At 50.4% G+C, this 22443-nt stretch overlaps 2 protein-coding genes across 9 annotated transcripts in view; both read left to right on the top strand.

Annotated features, from left to right (window-relative positions):
- kiaa0586 (KIAA0586 ortholog) overlaps positions 1-21595 on the top strand; it is a 33251-nt gene extending 11656 nt beyond the window's left edge. For 2 of the 8 annotated variants that reach the window (XM_026152020.2, XM_026152023.2), the window contains exons 8-27: positions 11621-11750; positions 11828-12255; positions 12340-12412; positions 12593-12808; positions 12901-13108; positions 13188-13394; positions 13496-13596; positions 13678-13815; positions 14736-14920; positions 14993-15117; positions 15196-15386; positions 15455-15786; positions 15870-16108; positions 16187-16239; positions 16317-16427; positions 16505-16589; positions 16775-16929; positions 17006-17039; positions 17110-17169; positions 21395-21595. In XM_026152020.2, the coding sequence (XP_026007805.2) occupies positions 11621-11750; positions 11828-12255; positions 12340-12412; positions 12593-12808; positions 12901-13108; positions 13188-13394; positions 13496-13596; positions 13678-13815; positions 14736-14920; positions 14993-15117; positions 15196-15386; positions 15455-15786; positions 15870-16108; positions 16187-16239; positions 16317-16427; positions 16505-16589; positions 16775-16929; positions 17006-17039; positions 17110-17169; positions 21395-21537 (3214 nt within the window). In that variant the 3' untranslated portion in view covers positions 21538-21595. The remainder of the gene's footprint in view (positions 1-11620; positions 11751-11827; positions 12256-12339; positions 12413-12592; positions 12809-12900; positions 13109-13187; positions 13395-13495; positions 13597-13677; positions 13816-14735; positions 14921-14992; positions 15118-15195; positions 15387-15454; positions 15787-15869; positions 16109-16186; positions 16240-16316; positions 16428-16504; positions 16590-16774; positions 16930-17005; positions 17040-17109; positions 17170-21394) is intronic. The other 6 variants (XM_026152022.2, XM_026152026.2, XM_026152025.2 and 3 more) reach the window with 6 other exon arrangements.
- On the top strand, positions 511-5663 carry irf2bpl (interferon regulatory factor 2 binding protein-like). The gene has a single exon (XM_026152031.2). It carries the CDS (start codon positions 685-687, stop codon positions 2596-2598), a length of 1914 nt encoding a protein of 637 aa, XP_026007816.2. The 5' UTR covers positions 511-684; the 3' UTR covers positions 2599-5663.
- Positions 21596-22443: the final 848 nt, after the last annotated feature.

The raw sequence follows: 22443 nt of genomic DNA, 5'->3' as shown, positions 1-22443 counted from the left end.
ACTTTGCTGAGCTCTGAAGACAGAAACCAAAGAAACATCAGAGCAGCGAGGGCGATCGAGGCTCAGTGCATACTGAGAGAGAGAGGAGGGGTGGGTTGGAGCAGAGAGGTAAAACCTGCCTAGCAACACGGATGCCTCTGCAGCCCAAACCCCCAGGGTCCACCTGTAATATTCCACCTTAAACTGCTGTGAGGTGATGAAACACCTATGCTGTTGTTTCCTCTGAGGAGGGGGGGGGTTGATCTCAGAGTTTCTTCTCATGGCAGCAGACCCCCACCCTCAAAAGCCAAAGACTGGTAAAAGGAGCAGGAGTTATTTAAAGAAACAAGCCGTGATACTTTTATGATGACTCGTGAACAGCCCCACAAACTACAGACAAAAATATGATGGGGGGGGAGGCCTCAGCCCTCCCGCTGTGTGCCCCCTCCGGACCCGTGTGTGCTGGGGTCAGACCCGTGAACCCCGGCAGTTGGAGTGCTGCAGGTGGAGCGGGCTTCTTCTTTACCTGGATGTGACAAATACAGGATGAAGAGGAGGAGGTGGGGGTGACACAGATGGGGGAAGAACGAGGGCAACAAGTGAGATCACGGAGGGGGAGGGACGGTGACGTCAGCTACTCCACCAGGTGGCATTGTGTGAGAGGGGGTAACAATCTGAATTCCTCCGCTTCCCCGGGAGTGATGCATGCAGGGAAAAAAAGGCAGAGCTCCCTCCTCCTCCCTCCTCCATCTCTGCAGCAGCACACGGAGCTACAGCAGCAGGAGGAAGAGGAGGAGGAACAATAAGCTCAGAGGAGGCTCCGCAGTCCGGCGGCGTGTCGCAGTTTTAGCGGGAGCTGGTGAAGCGGCTGCCCGGAGGAGGAGGCAGGGGGCCGGCAGAGGGAACATGTCCTCCCCGCAGGTGTCCCGCCGGCAGTCGTGCTACCTGTGCGACCTGCCGCGCATGCCTTGGGCCATGATCTGGGACTTCACGGAGCCCGTGTGCCGCGGATGCGTCAACTATGAGGGCGCGGACCGGATCGAGTTCGTCATCGAGACTGCCCGCCACCTGAAGCGCGCTCACGGCTTCCAGGAGGCCCGCGGCGCCGCGGGAGCGCCCCCGCAGCAGCAGCCCGGGGCGACGAAGAGCCAGGCGGCCATACTAAGCGGCAAAGAGCCGCCGAACCACCACCACCACCCGGCGGATGGTGCAGCCAAGCCCCAGCATCCCGGGACGGACCGCTACTCGCTGGGACGCTTCGACTACGGCGGCAGGCCGCCCACCGGGCTCGGAGGACCGAACGGCTTCAAGGACGACGGCCCGCCGGAGCTGAACCGCCAGAGCCCGAACTCCCGCGGCAGGACCCCCGCCGGACCGCCGTCTGCCGCCGTGCCACCCAGCCTGCTGCCGCAGACGGGCCGGGCCGAGCCCGGGGCGAAGCGGCCCGCCTCGGTTTCCGCCGCCGACCCGGACCGGGAGCTGAAGGAGAAGCAGCGCAACGCGGAGGTGCTGGCAGAGTTGAGCGACAGCCTGCGGAGCCGCCAGGAAGAGTGGGCGGGCCGGCCGAAGGCCGTGCGCGACACGCTGCTTGCGCTCACCGGAAGCACGCCCTTCGACGTCCGCTTCAAGAAGGACCACGCGCTGTTGGGCCGCGTGTTCGCCTTCGACGCCGCGTCGAAGCCCGGCGCGGAGCATGAGCTGAAGCTGTTCATCGAGTACCCGAGCGGCTCCGGGACGGTGTTCTCCAGCGCCTCGGGGGTGGCCAAGCAGATGTACCAGGACTGCATGAAAGACTTCGGGCGCGGGCTGTCGTCCGGCTTTAAGTACCTGGAGTACGAGAAGAAGCCGGGCTCCGGGGACTGGCGGCTGCTCGGGGACCTGCTGCCGGAGCCGCTGCGCTTCTTTCGGGAGCCGCTGTCCGTAGAGCTGCTACCGCAGCCGCACGCCGACGGCGGCTTCCCGCTGCCGCCAGGACGGGCGGGGGGCTCCCGGCCCGGGCTGAGGAAGAGGAAGGCCTCCCCGGAGCCGGACTCTGCGGACGAGCAGCAGCGGCAGCAGTGGCTCGGGGGCCCGGGCGAGGCCCTCAAGACCCCCCCGGAATCCGCCACCGCCCCGCCGCAGAACGGACAGTCCCCCATGGCCGCGCTCATGTCAGTGGCGGACGCGCTCGGTAACGCGCACTCGCCCGGCAAGGACAGAGACTCCGCCGCGCACTCCAGGCACGCGGCCGGCAGCCCGGCGTCCCCGGCCTCAGCCTCCGGCCAAAGGCGCCTCTCCTCCCGCAACGGGGACCTCGGGCTGCCCGCGCAGGACCAGGTGCACGCGCAGAGCGTGCCCGACTCCCCCGTGGCCAACAGCGGACCGCTATGTTGCACCATCTGCCACGAGCGCCTGGAGGACACTCACTTCGTGCAGTGTCCCTCCGTCCCCGGACACAAGTTCTGCTTCCCCTGCTCCCGGGAGAGCATCAAGGCCCAAGGGGCTTCCGGGGAGGTGTACTGCCCCAGTGGGGACAAGTGCCCGCTAGTCGGTTCCAACGTGCCCTGGGCATTTATGCAGGGGGAGATTTCCACCATCCTGGCTGGAGATGTGAAGGTAAAGAAGGAGAGGGACCCCTGAGGAGGAGGTGCTGGAGCCTCAAGCCCAGACTTTGTTTTTTATATTCCCCTGGATCACAGCCCAGGTTGAGGTACTTCAGCCTGCCCCCCACAGAGATTCGCTCTAACCTAAACTCAGTCAAATATTCAAACCATGAAGAACAGCAAACTGTTTCAGTCGTTTAGAGTCTGGACTGGTGATCACGTGAAAGCTTTTCTGATTTAACACTTTCCACCTTCCTTTGTCATCGTGTCTGTTTTCGATGTGACGGAGGTCAAAGGTTGAGTTTCAACCTGGCGTCAGTAAAATAAATGAGTGTTACTGATCCAAAGCAGCGCTGACACTCTTCAGTTTATACGTCGAGCTGCCTCCAGCTCCGTGTGTGTGCAGTAAGATCATGCATGCTATAGTTTCTGTCCAACACTCAGTCTTCTTTACTGTGAGGCTTAAAATAACCTCAATATTCTGTTAAAATGAGTTCATGTTATTACAGGTGTGTGTGTGTGTGTGTCAGTCATTACACCCATGAGTACAAATGTGTGACCACTGCGCCGGACCGTCAGCCCGTTTCTGCATCTGTAAAGAAAACCTGATAAAAATACGTTGAAGGCTTGAAACGGAGATTATCGTGATGCAGTTTAATAAACGTCTCGGACAAGCAGGCGATTCTTATTTTGAAACAAAGAAATATGTTAAAATTTATAAGAAAAATGTAATCGTCCAAATTATCCAAACTCCGATGTATGACATCAGAGTGATCTTTGGTACGTCTGGCGTTTAAACTTGTGCGTTTACTTTGTGAATGAGTCGTTTGTGTTTTTGTCTGTTGTTCAGGACGATGTGCTCACAGACTGAAACAGTTTGACTGAAACATGGAACATTACTGATGTTAATCTGTGCCTGTTGTGTGGGTCCAGGTGTCGCTCCCACCGTTGCTCATGTTCGTCTGGAGTTTGGTTAACATACAGTCACAGTTTGTGTCCGAGTTGCCGTCACACTTCTCACAGTGAAACTCACATCAGTTATGTTTGTTTAAAACGGTCGTAAATTCTCCCTGTTTGATAAACGAACCCGTTGACGACCGGGTGGAGAAACGCGAGGGGAGGCGTTGCTCACGTTCAGCGTTTATTACCTTTGACTCTTTCTAATTAACGTCGTGGACATCATCAAGCTCGTGATCTCAGAATGACATCATGCTGTGACTGTTGTGAAGCAAAGGTCTGTTAGCAGCGATGAGACCGGCGGGGAGTTTCAGGGCGTCTTTGTGCACGTTCCCACTGCAGGAAGCGGCCGGTAGGACGCCGTTTCAGGAGGAGAAAGCGCTCACTTACAATCCGTCGCTCCACGTTCCCACTCTGTGGAGCCGCACTCGCCGCAGCTGGAGGGGCTCTTCATGAAGGGTTATTCCAGAAATGCAGCTGAAGCTGTGGAGCACGCTCACAGCAGGTCCATACCTGTGTCAGGCGTCCTCACTGTGAGCGTGCACACACACTCGTCTTGAACGGATCGTCACAACGATCGCCACCGTCCGCTGTGAGCTCACAGAGCCTTTGTTAAGTTATTGCTCGTGGTTTTGGTGCCTTTAACGAGGCGTCGCACAAAGATCAGCTCGGTAACGTTCTCGGCGGTAGACCGTCACTCCTGTGGCACGTCGACAGAAGCGGGGGGGGGTTGAGCTTAAGATGATTAGACAATAACTGGCTGTGTGCAGACTTGAACTTTAACCTCAGGCTTGTTGGACGTGCGGATGAAACGGGCGTCATGCTGTTTACAGAGCCGCTCCTCGCCTGAAACAGCTGCAGCATCAGTTCACCTCCTCTAACCCAACATGGCTGAGAGGAGGCGCGGCCGCGTTCGCTCGTGACTCTGATCTCTGCAGCAGCTTTGAGACGAGTACAGACTCTGACTCGCTGCAGCCGTGAGCCATCACCGTTCAGCTGTGCGTGTTTGCTCCTCATAACTCGCTTATAGAAACTTTCTGGGCTTTAAAAAACAAACAAACTTCATAGTTGGATTCGTCCAGCGAATAAATGTTATGTTTCTGTTGCACCTGGATCCACAAAGCAAACGCAAAGATGGAGGTCAGACTGATGAATTCTTCATTTTCAGTCAAGTTAAAACAAGTTAACTCCCAAATGCAGAGAGTTTCTGCTGTGGACAAACTGGTTCCAGTGGTTTGAAGTGAACCAACCAAAAACGCCTCGACTTTGGCCCTGACAGTTGGAAGGTAAAGTCACCTCGAGGAACACATCTGCTGCTCGTTTGCTGGTTTTCTTCTGTTTGAACTGGACAGGAAGTGAGACCCGTGAACACGCTAGCTCTCTGACGGCTGTCGGAGAGACTAAACAGGAAGTTTGTTTCTTCTGCCCGGAAAGCCAACGGTGTCAGAGTATAATTATGCCGACGTTTCACTGCAGATGTAAACGAATAAATCAGCATAAAAACAGACGAGCAGGACGTAGAGTCATGTTTAAACGACCCTTGGAATTGTGTTTCGTTTCTACCTTGTGTCATGATCTAAATGTAAAACAGAAAAAAACCTTTTGTACTTAAACTGTGTCAGATGTTTTGGGACATCAAAGAGGAAACCGTGCACACGCCGTCTTCCCTCCGTCCAGGTTCCAGCCGAGTTTGGAGCAGACAGCTGAACTTATAAATATTCTACATGTGGATGTTTTAGAAAACGTGTTTAACAAAGAAACGAGCGTGTTGTGTTGTCGTGGAGATGAAGGCGTGGTCAGTGCCGTGGTGTTTAGGAGGTTCAGTGTGAGGCAGCCGGTAGTCACTAACACATGCTCCATTTTTACATTAGAAAGTCGTGTCTGTAAAGAAAACAACAAAAAAAGCAATTTTTTTTTTATTTTTATAGAAATAATTTATTCATATTATCATTTTGAATTTGAATTTAATTTTTCCTTTCTAATATATTTTGTACTGCAATAAGAAGCCCCTCCTCTCTGTTCCTGCCTCACATTAAGGTTCAGCTTGTTTTGTGTTTCTGTTCAGATAAAAATGAAACTAACACATTTGATCTTGTAACGTGCCTTGGAGCTGAGTCGGTTGTAATAAATTCCTTTTCTGTCAAACGTGACGTTTCTTTAATGCCACACTCGACTTTATTTTGAAATTCTGGTGCTGGAATCACTCACGTCCTGTGGCTAAAGGCTTCTTTCAGTAGAAACTGAGTCAGGCTGTGATGGAGCGGCTCACCTGTTTTTCCAGAAGTCCAGCTAAAGTAAGAACACTGGAGCGTCTCACTTATTGATCTTTACGTCTCCAGGAAGTTGTGTTCGGATCAAATCCGGGCCTCTCAGGGAAAACAGCCACATTTCCACCGTTCGCTGTGGAGCTTAAACACAGCACAGGTATTTTCTGAATTTGTCAGCTCCTGAAATCCTGCACTCAGCGTCTTCACATGGACGCTTTTATGTTCTTGTAATTCCAACATTTGTATTTGACAAAGATGCAGATTTGATTGACTTGAAGCCAAGAGCGAAACTTTCTCTGCTGTCTATGCGTTGATGAAGAAACTCGAAATGTTGAGCCTTACTTTTCATTTTACATTCACTTGAACTGTGACCTTTCCTTTGTCACCAAACGTGATCAGCATTGTAATGAAAGCTCGAGGAACTCGTCCATTTTCGGGCTGTGTTGGACTGTTTGGTGGGCCAGATGTGGCCCCCGAGCCACATGTTGGAGTCACAAATGTTAGAAATGATCATGTGAGAAGGAGCCGAGCGGCACCAAAGTGTAACCAGCAGAAACGCAGATCAGCGTGGTTAGCATTCACACAGCGAGCTGCTGCACTGAGCCAAGGGCACCTTAACCATCACTGTCCACACACACACACACACACACACACACACACACACACACACACACACACCAGGGGTGTTTTTGTTGTTCAAAGAGAAAATCTGCAATGCAGCAAGAAACTACAAGTACAGCGAGTACTGCAGTAATGGTAGTACCGGTACTGCATCAGGAGTTTGTTAACGAGACAGCAAGGACTCTGATTAAAGACACGGCGTCGTATTAAGATCCAGAAACTGCATCTGCTCAGTTCACCTCTGCTGCGCTCTGATTGGCCGCGCAGTGTCTGACAGAGTGTTTTTGTGCGTGCAGCTGCAGCAGCCGAAGCGGCTCAGACAAAGACACAATGCTGCAGGTGTGTGGATTTACAGCAAGCTGCTCTCAAACCTGCAGCTCGTTTCTCGCGCTCTGAGAGCGAGTCGGGACATCCACAACATCAGCGGCTGCTCTGACTGTTTTCACATTATGTGGCTGATCGCGGCGTGTGGGGACGACACGGTTGCCTACAGCTCGAGGGTGTCGCGCTCGCTGTTCTGATCACAGAGGAGGCAGCCTCTCTGCGAGCTATCCTTACTGGATAAAACGTAGATATTGACAAAGTTCACTTGCAGTTGAAAGGTCATAAATTGCAATAACAGGTGATATAGGTGGTTTCATGGGATGTCTGGGGCTCCCTGCCTGAGCTCATTGTTAGAAGCGTCATGTTTATCCTGAACCACAGAAGCATGACAGCATCCGCTCGAAAACTGAAAAGTCTGAAGTCTGGCACAGTGCGGTGAAGAATGCCAGCTTGGATCAGTCTCCATGTTCAGACACGGTTGAGTTAGGCGGAGTGGGCAGAGCCTCCGTCAGTGAGTCGGCGCTCACGTGGGCTGAACGTGCAGAGCTAAATAAAGACATGGAGTCGCAGCGAGGTTTGATTCATCTGTCTGCGCAGCACCGCGGTCGGTTCTCTCCCCCTCCTCTTCGTTCGCTGTAGCCGTGGAGGAGGATGCTGTTGCCATGGTTACCAGCTTCACATTTAAAGACATAATTTATTCAGGAATGTGCAGAGACAAGCGCTGCAGTGATCGGCCGCTCTTTAAACACTGACAGAATCATAATCGTAGGCGTCAATAACTTCACATTTGTGCCGATAAACAAGCCCCCACCCCTCTCTGCGTGTCACGGCGTTGACTGCATTTAAGACGATGATGTCAGCACTCTTTTTTTTTTTTAACTTTTTTTTTTTAATGTCCATCAGCACTCCCCGCCGGCCCCCCCAACCCCACACACACACCTATGACTGTTTGTGGTGTCGACCCTCCCCCACTGGCCCGCTCAGAAGCCTCCGTCTCGCTGTGTTTTTATGTTGCCCGATTGGTCCACTTCAGCTCGTGCTGCAGATTTCATGCAAACTTGATTTAGCTCCACACCTGCAGCGGATCCATCTGGAGTCGGTGGATCCGTATTTTGGAGTCCGGATGCTAAAACGCTTTATGTGGGCCAGATGTCAGCTATGTCATGATATTTGAACCACATCTGGCCCACCTGACATTTTCCACCCGCTGTGTGTCTATTCCACTTCATGTACCCCACTTAGGTTCAGTCAGCATTCAGCCAGCTGTGTGTGGCAGGTCCACATTTAGCCTGTACGGCAGCAAAGGGGGAGGGGGGTCTACGTCCACAAAGTGTCCCTTTTTGGTCCACATTTAACCATAATGGATTTTGTCTCAGGTAGTTCAGCAGTTAAGCCGGGTCTGCCTGCTGAAACTCACCCACAGGGCCTCGTGCCACACACGGGGACTCTCTTTATTTAACATGTTTAAGTATTAGACCCAGACCCCACCACACATGTGGCTCCACATCTGTCCTAGGCAGGTTAGCCTGTTCGGGTCCACATTCAGGCAGCACAGCAGTCCACCTGTGCTCAGCATTAATCATCGAAGGAATGTGGTCCACGTGGGCCTGCACCGATCCGGTTTTAGCTCGTGTGTCGAACACGCAGCGTGCTCGGAGCGCTGAAGGGAAGCACAAGGACAAAGAAAAGGGTGAAGCACAAAGACGCGGCATTAATAGTCATCCGCAGCCGTTACTACGGCGCTCATGAATTATTGCTGGCATGTAAAGGTCTACAGAGAGGAGGAAGGGGAGGCCCGGGCCCCCTCCCCCCGCCCGTTTCCTCCATCAGCATCTCTGCTCGCTGTCACCATGAGAAACCACTGGGGTGTTGCCTAGCAACAGCAGCAGCAGACAGCCTGCAGCAGCTGTTTGTGATAGTTTCTGAGCGATTAAATGACAGAGGGCAAGTTGACAGCGGCGCCCATTTTATCCCCACCCACCGCCACATTTCCAGCTTCAGCGAGCGTCACGACTTTAGCTGAGGGCGTTTGGACCTTCTGAGATGAAGGTCAGACCAGGGGCGATTCTAGGATCAGAGCTTTGGGCGTGCTGAGCACCCAGAGAACTGCCCAGCCAGGCAAGATAAACTTTACTCGTTACAATGACACGTCTTCCCCGTCTCTGTCAGTCCCTGCATCCCTACATGTCTCCAGTTGTCCCGAGTTCCCTCTGACTGTCTCCTTGGTGCATTTAAACCCCTGTTCCTCCCTGTCCTCGTCGTCTGTTGTCTTCATCTCTGTTATCAGTCATCATAATTTTACCCTCTCTGTGCAAGTCTGCAAATTTCTTTATTAAATCATAAGATTCTTGAATTCATCAAGTGTCTCTGTGCCTGGGTCCTCGTCCAAAAAAAAAACATCACTGTTTTGTACATTTTAACACAATTTAATCCCACATTTGTGAAAGAAAAGCAAAACACTTTTTTGAAAAGTCTGTAACAAAACCATCAAATCTGATCAAGGTTAGATGCTGCTAAAGAAGAATGGATTGGAATAGAAAAAATACATATCCTAACCTTAATTACTGGGGGAGGATAATGAATGATGCTCATAGTGAATAAGAAGTAAACTGACTGCATTTTTTTGACAGAGATTCACTTCACCTACCGCCTGCCTGGTGTTGGCCAGAGGGGCCGATGGTGCGATATGGCAGCCTCGCTTCTGCCCCAGGGCAGCTGTGGCTACAACCGTAGCTGCCGCCACCTGTGTGTGAATGAATAGTGGAATTGTAAAGCGCTTTGGGTGCCTTGAAAAGCGCTATAAAAAATGCAATCCATTATTATTATTATTATTATTATTATTTTTAAATAGATTGTATTCAATTAGATAAAAAATTACATTAATATGAAAAAACAAATACTATTAAGATCACTAATGAAAAATCTTCTCTCAGTGTACTTTCAACCAAAAGGCAAATAACCAAACCACATGAACATCTAATAAAAGATAAATATTGAAACACTGATCATTTGTTCTTACACTTTTACCTGAATGTGGCTCCTGGGTTTAATCTTGGCACATATGACAAAATAACCAGCTTCTCCCATTCCATTTCAAACAGGACAGTGGTAACAGCAGTAGGCTGCGGACAGTTTAAAGATTTAGATTTTAAATAGGCTGCATAAATTTCAATGGGAGCAACAGGACGGTCAAATGTCGCTGATTTTACTACAGAGCAGGACGGATTGTAGGGTAGCAAACATCGTCGGAAAACACGTTTCCAACACTACAGGTTACCTGCTGTAATGTTTTCAGCTAACAGAAACATGGTCTGACTCCTACCAACTATATAAAGAATAACTGAAGGTTAAATGCGGCTAACGTCCTGTTTTAAGCCAGGCACTTACACCTCCGCTCCGCTGCGTCTCAGCCACCATCGCTCTGGCAGCAACGGCGCTACAGCCAGAGCAGGGGAGAGGCGAGCTGGGATGCTATGATTCATTCATAAAATCGCCCTGGGTCAGACGTTTCTGAGGGACCTCAGAACGTCTCTGTTGTATCATCAGAAATAACCGAACTCTGTTCTGTCAGGCCATAGTCGCGATGTTACGGTGGGACTCGCTTGCGAGCCTCGGGGGGGCGTTCCTCTCCGAGCTCGCATCATTGCGTACATCCTCCTCAGTCTGTATATTTTAGTTTTGATATTCTGAGACCATTTTGTGATGCTTTTTTTTCACTTTATGTAGTTTGTACCTGCAAACTCCCCACGATGTGAAGGCGCCAACGCATCAATGTCCTCGCTGCATGAGTCACACTGTCCTCAGAGTGATTCCAGACGCTTCCGACGGCCCGCTGTGTGTGTGTGTGTGTGTGTGTGCGTGTGTGTGTGTGTGCGCGCGCGCGCTTTAGACTCAGCTGAATTGCCAAGAATGTGACACTGTGTGTTGTGTGTTTGATCTCATTAATTTGAATCAGTGTAACGTTCAGTGTCAGTAGTTTTCTTCCACGCTGTCGCATCATTTATTTGTTTGTTTACTTCTGTTTAATGGTTCTGATCTTGGTTTCCTGTCGGTCCTCAGTGCTGCTGTGTGATCGCAGCAGCGTGTGCTTTTCGGAGGGTGGGTAGCTTTCTCGCCCCCTGGTGGATGGCTGTAGGGTACATCATAAGTCCCGCCCCTCCACGCGAGAACACGGTTAAGAGTGTAAGCGTTGGTGATCGGGAGCAGCCTGAAGGGCGGGGCTCAGCTCAGTGTCAGCTTCATTCCACCAACCTGGCGATCGTGGCTCAAGAGTTGGGAGTTCGCCTTGTAATCGGAAGGTTGCTGGTTCGAGCCCCGGCTTGGACAGTCTCGGTCGTTGTGTCCTTGGGCAAGACACTTCACCCGTTGCCTACTGGTGGTGGTCAGAGGGCCCGGTGGCGCCAGTGTCCGGCAGCCTCGCCTCTGTCAGTGCGCCCCAGGGTGGCTGTAGTGACTGCCATCACCAGTGTGTGAATGTGTGTGTGAATGGGTGGATGACTGGATATGTAAAGCGCTTTGGGGTCCTTAGGGACTAGTAAAGCGCTATATAAATACAGGCCATTTACCATTTACCATCTTATTACTATATGCATATTTGTATTGTACAGCACTTTGGTCTACCAGGTGTGTTTTTAAAGTGCTATCTAAATGATGATGATGTGAGTCAGATTGTGTATTAGGATATGTGACGCTGCGTGGAGCGGAGCGCTGGATGGGCTGTTACTTTCACTTCTTGAGTAACAACAGCGTTGTTGAGGCGTGAGTGTTTAGTCAGATAAGACACTCAAAAACTAACAGATATTAATATTATAGCGTTACACTGGTCATTTATTCAGGCTGAGCGATCTAGGAAGTTAAATCTGTTCCCTTTGCATGTTTTTAATGCTTCAGACATGCTCACATGCCTGAAAGGTCTCAGCTCCGGTCTTTAGCCAATCACAGCTGGGAGGCAGCGAGGAGAGCCAATGACGTACTGCAGGAGATGAAGCATCTGAAGAATGAGATGAAGATGCTGCTGACGGTCAGTGTACAGTTCAGCTCAGCTCGAGTTAACGGGAGTCTGTAATACTGAAGCCTGACACACGTTCTGTCCCCCAGCAGCCAGAAGACCCTCTGAAAACCAGCAGACCTTCACCGAAGCACCAGCAATCCCAACAAACCCAGTCCCAGTCCCAGCAAACCCAGTCCCAACAAACCACCTCAAAGGAAAATCGCCCGAGGTCCCGATCTTCCCACCTCCAACAAAACTTATCCCATGAAAACAGTTTACAGTCCCAGCAAAACCAGTCCAGACTACCCCAGCCCAATAAAACCATTGATGAAGAACATAACCTCTGGTCCCAGCAGTCCCAGTCTGTGCTGGTCCAGAGGAGGTCCGCGGTCCCGTCCCTGCTGGAGGAGGCGGGTCAGGTTCTCCATCAGGTTCGAAAGCAGAAGAAAGTTCTGGAGGAGAACCTGGAGGCTCTGCTCAGAGCCCGGACCGGAGAGGTTCTGCACTGCCAGCTGGAGGCGCTAGCTGCTAACAGGTAGCTAATGGTAGTGTTGACTTCAGGTGTGCTCGCTAACACAGGACAGGTTTAAACACTTAGGATGGTTTCTCTGACCGGCAGAGACCACAGCGAGGAGGTCCGCATCAAGAAGACAGTGGACGCCTGGATCAGCAGGTTAAGCAGAGACATCCAGGTGAGCTCCAGCAGGCTGGGAACACCTTCATCTTTCTTTTTGTCTGCTTCTTCTTCTGCTTCTTCTAAACTTCACTTCTAGAACTCCGATGTGGCGCCATCTGTTCTCTCACTCATACGACAGCACAAACGCTTCTTCTTCTTTGAACTTTTCTTCTTCTGCTCCTCCCCCGGTGCTCAGAGAAAGAGCAGAAGAAGTAAAACGGGGACTGACCCTTTTCTGCCTTGCCATCAGGCTGAGATGTCCTCAGGGAACATCAGAAACCATCACTCAGCTGTGGACGCTGATAGCTCCGCCCACTCAGGGAAGGAGAGGCCAGTGGGCGCGCTCAGAGGAACAGGAAGTATGAGGACAGCGAGGAGAGGAAGCAGAGGGCAGAGAGCCGGAATCAGAGCGGTGAGGCTGGATTCTTCTGGAAGCCATTGATTAGTTTCTCATCAATAACAAACAAGCGATCACTGATTGGTTATGTGTTTATGCACCTGCAGGGGGTGGAGCCTAACCGAGGCACAGGTGGAGCAGCTGAGCGTCATCAGTTGGAAGTGGACGGAGAATCGTACCTGACCCGGCTGTATGGCCGGGCGCCGTATGAAGGTCTGAGACGGACCCTGAAGAAGAGTCCGTACCTTCGCCTCAGCTCACCTGCCTCACCACTCGGAAGGAAGCCCCGCCCCCGACTAGTGGAGAGTGTCCGAGGTCAGAAAGTCAACATCAGTAAGTGTGATGGTAAAGGTTGACCTGTGGGCGTTGTCAAACATTCTGCTCTGCGTCTCAGGTGTGAAGCTGAAGTCCTCCAAGACTCAGACCAGCCTGGCCCCACCCCTCACTCAGCCCCAACCAATCATTTCAGCCCCTCCCTTTGCTTCCTCCTCACCTGGACGATCTCACATTTTCAGCTCATCACACCTGACCTCAGGTCACTTTGATGACCTCAGCATGACCCCTGCAAACAGCTGCCCTGTCGCCATAGCGATCCCACTGGGTCAGTAACATAGTAACCTGTTTCTGTAAAGGTTAAAATAAACATAAACAACAGTTCCAGGTCAAAGGTCAAGTATAACACACACAACCTTCCCCATGCAGGTCCACCCCGGATGGACTCCAGGTGTGAGCATCCTCAGGAAGTGACATCAGCGCTCGCTGCCCCTCCAACAGCCTCTGTGGGCGATGAAGCACCTGACCAGGTGAGCAGCTTTGAGCCTCTGAGGACTTCAGTCAGTCAAGGGTGGAGGTGTGAGCTCTGACAGGTGTGTGTGTGTTCACAGCAGCTCCTGGAGGCAGAACAAGCTCCTCCCCGTGCTCCATCACACACGATTGACATCATCGAAGGGAACGAGGAAGAAGTGGAAGAAGACGACTTCTTCCCTGGAACTGACTTCCTGTCTGTTGTTGATGTTGTGCAGGTAAGCCCCTCCCCCTCCTCTGTGCTTTAGAGCAGCCACCGTCGTCTCATAGGACGGCCACTTTAGTCTTCAAGTAGTATAAAAACAAAAAAATGCCCACAAATACTTCCTGAAATGTTTTGTTCCCTCTTCACTAACTGAAGCCTTTCATTGGACGTTTGTTCTGTGCACACGTGGCAGCACTGCTGCTGTCATTGTGTTCTTAACTAAATCAGACATAAGTAAACACGTGAGTTTGTGACTCTCACTGAGCTAACAGACATCCCTCAGCATGTTTGTGCTCTCTGCTCATGACATATTCCATCATTTTAAAGAACTTATTTTAACATCGTACTCAACAAAAACAATTCCTCCTTAACAAAAAAGTCACTGCATTCGATTTCTTCACGTCAACATGCAGCCGCCAGGTTGAGACCTCTGCTGTAGACTGTCAGTGTTTTCAGTGAGGCTGCAGCGCCACCTGCTGGACGAAAACAGAACAGCAGCAACTCAGAGCGAAGAAGATGATGATGATGATTGCTATTACTATTCATGTTTTTGGACACATGGAGACTTTGATTAATTAATCCTTTGGTCTCATTTTTCGTTTTTTCTCAGTGATTTCAGTAACATCTGATTTATATCTTGATCCTTTATCCCGTCATTTCACTGATTTTCAGTTGTGATGTTTTTTTGGGTTTTTTAGACTTTTAGTAGAAATCTCAGAAAACTTTAAAAACTGAGCCGCTGTTTCAGAATTTTGGGGTTTTTACGATTTTTGGAAGGTTTTCAGTCATGAAGAAGGTGAAGATGTTGTGTAGAGTTTTAAAATAATCTATTGACTCATTAATATTAATGTCAGGCACATGTAGGTTACAGTGCCGTGCAGAAATCTTGAGCTCAGGTGTAGTGATGTCACTGAATAGTGAACCTCCTCTCAGCAGGAGGTCAGCGTGTCGGGTGAGGAGGCCGTGGAGCTGGACGGGGGTCCGTCTCCCCCTCCGGTCCTCTACCAGGGTCCCATCTTCCCTCCCCAGGCTCCCTCTGCCCTCCCAGCCCAGGATCAGGTCCCCGTCCTGGGCACGGCCCTGCAGCGGGACGTCCTGGAGACCCGGCTGGTGGAATGGTGAGAAACCAGCACGAACCCCAGACCGTGGAAACAACGCCACATTGTCACCATTTTGGTTTCTGTGTTCAGGGTGGAGCAGCAGCTGATGTCCAGGATGATCTCAGAGCTGTACTGGCCCCCGCCTTCTGACCACGCCCACAATAGCGACGTGGACCAGTCAGATCCAGAGGAGCGCAGCGTCACCTCAGACATTGGTAGGTGTACCTCCTCCTGCTCCTCCTCTTCTGCTCCCCCGCTGCTCCCTGACTGTTTGCTCCTCTGTGTGTCTGCAGTGGAGGCAGCAGGAGACGCAGGCCTGCAGCTGTTCGTGGACGCCAGCGTGCCCGTGGACTCTGAGTTAATCCGGCAGCTTGTGAACGAGGTTCTGGCTGAGACTATCGCCCTGATGCTGGGCCAGAGAGACCCGCTGGGCGCAGGACCAGACACGGCGCTGGAATCAGCTGGACCAGCAGACCCTCAGGAGGTACGGAAACTCTGTCGTAGCGTCGTAGCGTTAAGCCCCGTCTCTGAAGGCCACCGCTTCTCTTCCAGAACGAACCGCTCCCATTGGTCCCCACACCGGAACCAACCCCACCGCCCAGCCCGGCCCCGCCCAGCAGAGAGACTACGGCAGTAACCACACCCCTTCCATCAGAACCGACAAGCCCGCTGAATAAGGAGCCTCCTCAACCAATCGCACCACCAGGTCTTTTGGTGACCTCAGAGCTCGTAGCCACACCCACTCTCAGCCCAGAGCCCACCCCCTCTGCAGAAAGCCCAGCTACTGTACACCAAGCCCCGCCTCCCTTCACTTGGGAAGAAACTGAGCTTCCATTGGATGAGGAGAGACTGGTGGAAGACATAACCACACACAAACCACCTCTGTATGTCCAACACACACACACACACACACACACACACACACACACACACTTCCTGGTTCATTAACACGTTTCTTCTCCTGCAGGTTGATGTCAGTAGCGGAGGAGGAACCTCCTCTCTCTTCTCCTCACCCTCCTCCTCCTCCCTCCCTCCCCCCTGCTCACTCCCCGTCTCCTCCTCTTGAGGCAGGACCGGCGTCCCCCTCCACCTCCTCCGAGGAGTCCAGCAGCTCCAGCACGGTGACGGCCGGCACTGAAGCAGCTCTGAAACACATCTCAGAGGGAGAGCTGCTCATCAGTGCCAACCAGCCGGCAGCCATGACAGGTACCATCATCATCATGTGTGTGTTAGCAGGACATCTGTAGCCTGCAGGTGTGACTCTGTGCTCTGTTTGTCTGTCAGGGGGCGGGGCTGTGTGCAGCTTCAACAGCTCTCTGCAGGAGCTGCAGGATATGGTGAGGAACCGCTGAGCAAGGCACTGCTGGAAGCTTAGCACAAGCTGAATATTAATATAATGATGTGCCCCCTCCAGGACTTTGACCCCCCCAGTGAAGGACAGGTGAAAGGTCGCGACCTCCTGCGGGCCCTGCTGACCAAAATGGAGCAGGGAGTCACACAGAGAGGAGAGAGGCCTCAGCCCGAGGTGAGCCTGCAGGCATCAGAGTGCATGTGAGAGGCACCACACCTCAGCTTATGACCTCTGACCTCGTATGTCCTTAGGGCTCCTGGGAGAGGGCGGACGGGAAAGTAAGCTTCACCCACAGCGGTCAGTCCGGCTCACCTGGACAGATCAGTCAGGCTGCAGGTACGCCTGCCTTCAGACGACGCTCAGGGACAAAAACACAAGTTTTGTCTCGTTTAACACAACAGAGCCACTCACACTGTTCTCATTCAGACACCTCCAGGTTTTACACTCTCACCTGGCTTCAGTCAGAAACTGGCCCCGCCTCTGATTCACCTCTGACATCACTCGGTTTCCATTCTCTGCAGATGTGTCAGAGGTCAGCTTTGAAGCCACCAATCAGGGCTCGTTTACTTTGGGCGACCTGACGGGGGAGCTAATAGGTACACTGACCTCTGACCTCCACACAGAGCTGTCGCTGTCTCCTCCTCCACACCTGGAGAACACACACACTCCAGGACAGGTGAGACACACAGACACACACACGTTGGCTGTTTTCGTGTGTTTTAATTTTTATGCTGATAAGTGTGTGTGTTCAGGTGCTGCTGGTCAGGACGTCCAACAGTCACACAGGTAAGAAACACACCTGTCTGTGATTCTTGAACGATTTGTGTGTCTGCTGTTTTTTTTTTTTTTTTTTTAGCTGAGATCACGGACGCCGCGAGCTTGGAGCAGCACAGGAAACATCGTCAGCCGATAAAAAGTGAGTCACTTTTTATCGGCTGACGATGGAGGAGATGAAATGAAATGAGCGAGTTTGGAACAACATTTGAGGAACAGAAACTGACCCCAGGTCAGCTGTCCACATACTTTTGGTCACATAGAGAATAAAATGGCTGCTCTTCATCGTGTGAGCAGCAGGGGGTGTCAAGTGTCCACACAAAAACCAGCCCGAGTCTCCCAGTTGGCTGCCCTGGTTCACTGCCCAGTGAACCAGGGCAGCCCACTGAGACCTGTTTGATTCCTAAAGATGACATCAGACACAGGAAACACCTGACAGGTAGATCAGTATGAAACTGACCTGCTGAGAGCCGCAGCTGTTAACGAGATCAGGTGACTCCTCACTCTTCAGCTTTTGTTTTAAAGTTGGAAATTTGGTGATGCTGATTGTAACACGACACAAACACCGCATCACGGCGGCGAGACGCCACCGAGGCGTCCCCGCACGGCGGCACGGTGCTCAGGTCGATGTTACATGACCAGGTGTTCTCTTATTACATCTGGAATTTGATCACATGGGTCACGGACGTCGAGCTGGGGCGCTCTGAGTTGGGTGAAGTGTTTAAGGAACAGGCTTCTGTCTGACTCCGCCTCCTTCGGCGAGGTGTCAGGTGGTGAAGGCAAACTTTTTAACGGGAAGCTGAGCAGGTCAAACACTCGCTCTGAGGAAATGGGAGCATGTGGGCGTGTACTCTTAGCTTTAGATCTCAACAACGAGGCAGTTGTGACATCATACAACCAGCGCCTTACAGGAACCAGAAACTGCTGCGGTTCACTTCCTGTGAATGAAACGTGCCTGAAGACAAGGACGAAGAACATCAACCTCTCTCTTTGTGCTCTGGTTGTCATGGAAATATATCACAGCTGGTGTGCGCGCTAGAGATGGACCGATCCGATATTACGTATCGGTATCGGTCCGATACTGACCTAAATTACTGGATCGGATATCGGAGAAAAATAAAAAATGTAATCCGATCCATTAAATATCACGAAAGCACCTCACAAAACTTGCAACACGCCGTAACTCACCTCAGAACGTTAGCACATCGGAGCAGTATGCATCACGTGATAGAGCGGCTGTGGCATGCGGGACCTGTCGGTGGTCTGGATAGCATTTGGAGCTTCGCTAGCAACCCGGCATTTCATCTCCGACAAAGTTATCCCGAGAGAAGTAAAGCAAGTGTGTAAGTCCATCTCTGAATGTTTGTAAAGCATTCCTGCGTTAAGCTTAACAAACGATATATGGAGCGACTGCCTCTTCTTGCTGCTACTTCAATCATGAAACTGCTTAATGATCAGCTGATCGGCTTTTCTGTCGCGAGTCCGTGTCTCTTGTTTCTTTTTGGCCCACTTTGCACCAGAAAGAGGAAACCAACGGCTGAACAACAGCAGCACGTTTAAGCTTGATCAGCTGTTGTAAGAATTTATTTAATATTACTTTCTACTCGAGGATCTTTTTCTACGTAGCTGACGCTGGTAACTGTGCAGGGGCGGATCTAGCAAAGTTTAGCCAGGGGGGCCGATAGGGCATGAACAGGGAAAAGGGGGCACAAAGACATACTTTTCTTTCTTATTCTCATTTAAAATGTCTAGCTTTTAATAAATAATTATCCGAATCTTACACCCAAAGTTTTAATTTGATGTAAAATGAATAGAAGTCAATTACTGTATATAGTGACTATTAAGTCTAATATATATACCCTAGTAAGCTATAGTACTTTTTCCTTTGGGAAGGTACCATCTGTGCAGTCTGCAATTTTGTTGAAGAAAGATGTTGAATCTATTTAATATTTCTTGAAAAATAATTGATTTCTGTGCATTTTTTTTCACACTGCATCAAATTAAGGTTGATTACGTCGATTAAGCATCATGAGGTGGAGCGTGAGGGGTGGTTCCCTATTTTTTATTTATTTATTTTTGTTGTTGCTGGGAGTTGGAACCCTATTAGTTAGGTTGCTTAATATTTATGCTAAGTACTCTTTAAAATACCAGAATAGGGAGGATGGTGTAGGTTTAAGTTTATTAGATTGATCAGTATTGCTGAACTATGAAATATTTTTTTTTGCATACAGGTATAACAGAATAGCTTTAGTGTAGTTGTTGTTTTAAACTTGAGTATGAACTTATACAAAATGCAGCAAGATATTTAAAAAAAACAGTTTTGTTGATTAAAACACACTATATCGGATTCATATCGGTATCGGCAGATATCCAAATTTATGATATCGGTATCGGACATAAAAAAGTGGTATCGTGCCATCTCTAGTGCGCGCAGGCTTCACCGACCAATCAGAGCACGTGTTTACATACATCTGTGCGTGTGAAGGTTCGTCAGGTCCACCTTCGTCTCTTTAATTAGAAGATGCTCAGTAACCATAACAACGGAGGCATGTGTAGTAGCGATGGCTCTGTCTTGATCGCCATAGAGACGCAGACTCATGGGCCACTCGCTCTGATTGGTTTATCTCTGGACACCGTGAGAACAGCTCTGCATAACTCAGTACATAATAATCCTTCTGTGTCTCGGCTCATCTGCTGTGTGAAACAAGCGGTCTTAGCTCCGCCCCCTTTAAGGCAATTAAAAGGAGCGTTTGAACGGCGGTCGGGAGGAGCCGTTCTGTGACATCACACAGACCCCTGAGTGTTGAGAGCAGGCAGCGTCGTTACTGTCCTCACACTGAGCTCATTGTCCTGTTTGAACGCCCGTCCCAGCGGCAGGAGTCATGTGACAGGAAGTGAGGAGCAGCAGTTTCACAGAGGGTTCGATTCAGTGACTGAAACAAAAATAAATCGTTTTCAGGGACAGGAAGTGAGGCGTCCAGACCTCCATCATGGCGGCTCCTCCTCACAGTGAGCTCAGTGTCCTGCAGCTCCTCACACCGCCTCCCGTCTCCCCGTCAGAGCTCCTCTTTCATGCTCCTCCCTGCTGGAGACAGCCGCTCAGTGTGTCCCAGAAACCCACAGCTGCTTTTCCATTCCTGGTGGCAGCTCAGGGTCAGCGAGTTCCTGCTGCTCTCAGGCTTCAGACTAACCTCATGAGCCGAGCCGGCAGAAGGAAACGGACGCGTCAAAGGGTTTCTCGTCACCTCCTCTTCCTCGCCTCGAGCGCGCCATAATGCTCGGCTGTGACCTCAGCGAGCCTCTTTCTCCTTTCACAGTGCTCTGATGTCAGCGCGTTATGTAAACGCTTTACTCACTCAGCAGATATGAACACTGCAGCTCCGAGTGCTGCCCCTCTGCAGGCTTCCAGAGCTCAGCCAGTCAGAAGAAGGCTAGGTTAAAGGGGGGAGGAGCTGAGGAGTTTATTACTAATGGAGTCATGCAAAGCTGCTCTCCAGAATAAAAGATTCAGCAGGAAGAAGTTCAGCACATTCAACAGCGGGACGAATCAGAGTTCTGTTGTTTACAGTGCTCCAGTATAAACAGTAATAAAAACAGACAACACACACATATACAAAATATACAATATACATATAAGTCACTTACTAATAAATATCTGAATAAGAAAGAAGAGCGTGTGCAAAAAAGGTGTAGCTATGGCAGTAAACAGTGTGTTGGGTGGAGGAGTTGTACAGGGAGCCACAGGCAGGAATGATTTCCTGTGTCGTTCAGTGGTGCATTATGGGTAATCTCAGTCTCTCACTGAGCGTGCTCCTGTGACTGACCAGCATGTCATGGAGTGGGTGGGAGGTGTTATCCAACATTGTCTTTATCCTGGACAACAATGGCCTCTGCAGCACCACCCTAAGAGAGTCCAGCTCCATCCCCACGACATTGCTGATCAGTTTATTGAGTCTGTTGGCATCAGCAACCTTCAACCTGCTGCCCCAGCATGCAACAGCGTAGAGGAAAGCACTGACCACAACAGACTCATAGAAAATCCTGAGCGTTGTCCGACAGATGTTGAAGGACCTCAGCCGCCTCAGAAAATAGAGACGACTCTGGCCTTCCTGTAAGTCCAGTTTATTTTCAGTGTGTACTCCAAGGTATTTATAATCCTCCACAATGTCAACACTGACCCCCTGGATTGAAACAGGGGTCAAGTGTTTCCTGGTTTTCCTGAAGTCCACTATCAGTTCCTTGGTCTTTGCCACGTTGAGCTGCAGATGATTCTGCTCGCACCACGTGAGTGTAATAACGGCAAGGTGGGCGGGCCCAGCTTCCTGTGTGGACGCAGCTGAATTCATCTTATGTGTTTGTATCTGCAGCTCGACAGCAGGAGGAGGAGGGAGGAAGCAGGAAGATGGGCGTCCACCTGCCCGCCGTAAGACCTCCGGAGGAGGAGGAGGTGATGGAGGCGTCGGTCAGTGCGGTGGCAGACTCGGATTCCTCCACCAGCGATGGTTTTTAAAAAGAATATTTTTATATTTCAACTCATTTCAAATAAATAAAGTCTGATGGAAACCAAACAGATGTTATAATAACTTCATTTTTAAAATTTGCTCACAGCAATAAAAGCTTAATGCTACACTTAACCAAAGAAACAAAAACCCAAAGAGACACGTGAACATCTTAATCAAACACCATCCTCTTTGAGTTTATTCTCTGAGACTCAAATAATGTTAGATATACTTCAAATAAAGTTTCACTAACCCGGGCAAACAGCAGCTAATAGAAGCTAACAGAGATCCCAGCTAAACAGCAGCCCTTACAGACAGCTCAGCATATGTTCAACAGCTGGTCAGCAGTGAGCTTCGCTGACTCGCTGACTCGTATCGGCTCCTTTCACAAAGCGTTACAGCCCCCAGAGTAAATAAAGATGGACGCCTCTCCCCCGGCATAGACAGCTGATGTAAACGGTACGATCATATTTAATGATCATATTTAATGTTTTTGATCTCTTGAATGACTAAAACATGTTTAGCCAGGATTATGCAGTTGAATCTGGAGAGGCGGGGCCTTTGTGTGAGTCAGTCCTGTCAGCGGGCGTTCGTAGCCTTCAAAAAGTTCCCGAAACTTCTTATCGGACAGTTAGAATGTGTGCTGATAACAAGCTGATGGTTTTTAACTTCTCACCTGTAAATATAAATGTGGCACAGCTACCGTATGTTGCTAACATGTGGAACTAATGTGAGGCTCCATAAAACGCCATTGCTGTAAAAACGCTGTAAGAACGCAGATGACTCGACTCCTCCATTCAACGGCTCCAGGGGAAGGGGTAGGAAAACAGATCTACTGCCATCTAATGGTGAAAAACATTTGTACAGTTTACCTTTAAAATCAAATTACATAAATGCAGCGCCACCTGCTGGCCACG

The sequence above is a fragment of the Astatotilapia calliptera genome, chromosome 19 (genome assembly GCF_964374335.1).
Source record: "Astatotilapia calliptera chromosome 19, fAstCal68.1, whole genome shotgun sequence".
Taxonomy (NCBI): Eukaryota; Metazoa; Chordata; class Actinopteri; order Cichliformes; family Cichlidae; genus Astatotilapia; species Astatotilapia calliptera.
This window is presented reverse-complemented; position numbering and strand designations above follow the sequence as displayed.

Bases quoted from the DNA above. Each gene is read 5' to 3' on its own strand.
- irf2bpl (XM_026152031.2), top strand. From the start codon at position 685: ATGCAGGGAAAAAAAGGCAGAGCTCCCTCCTCCTCCCTCCTCCATCTC.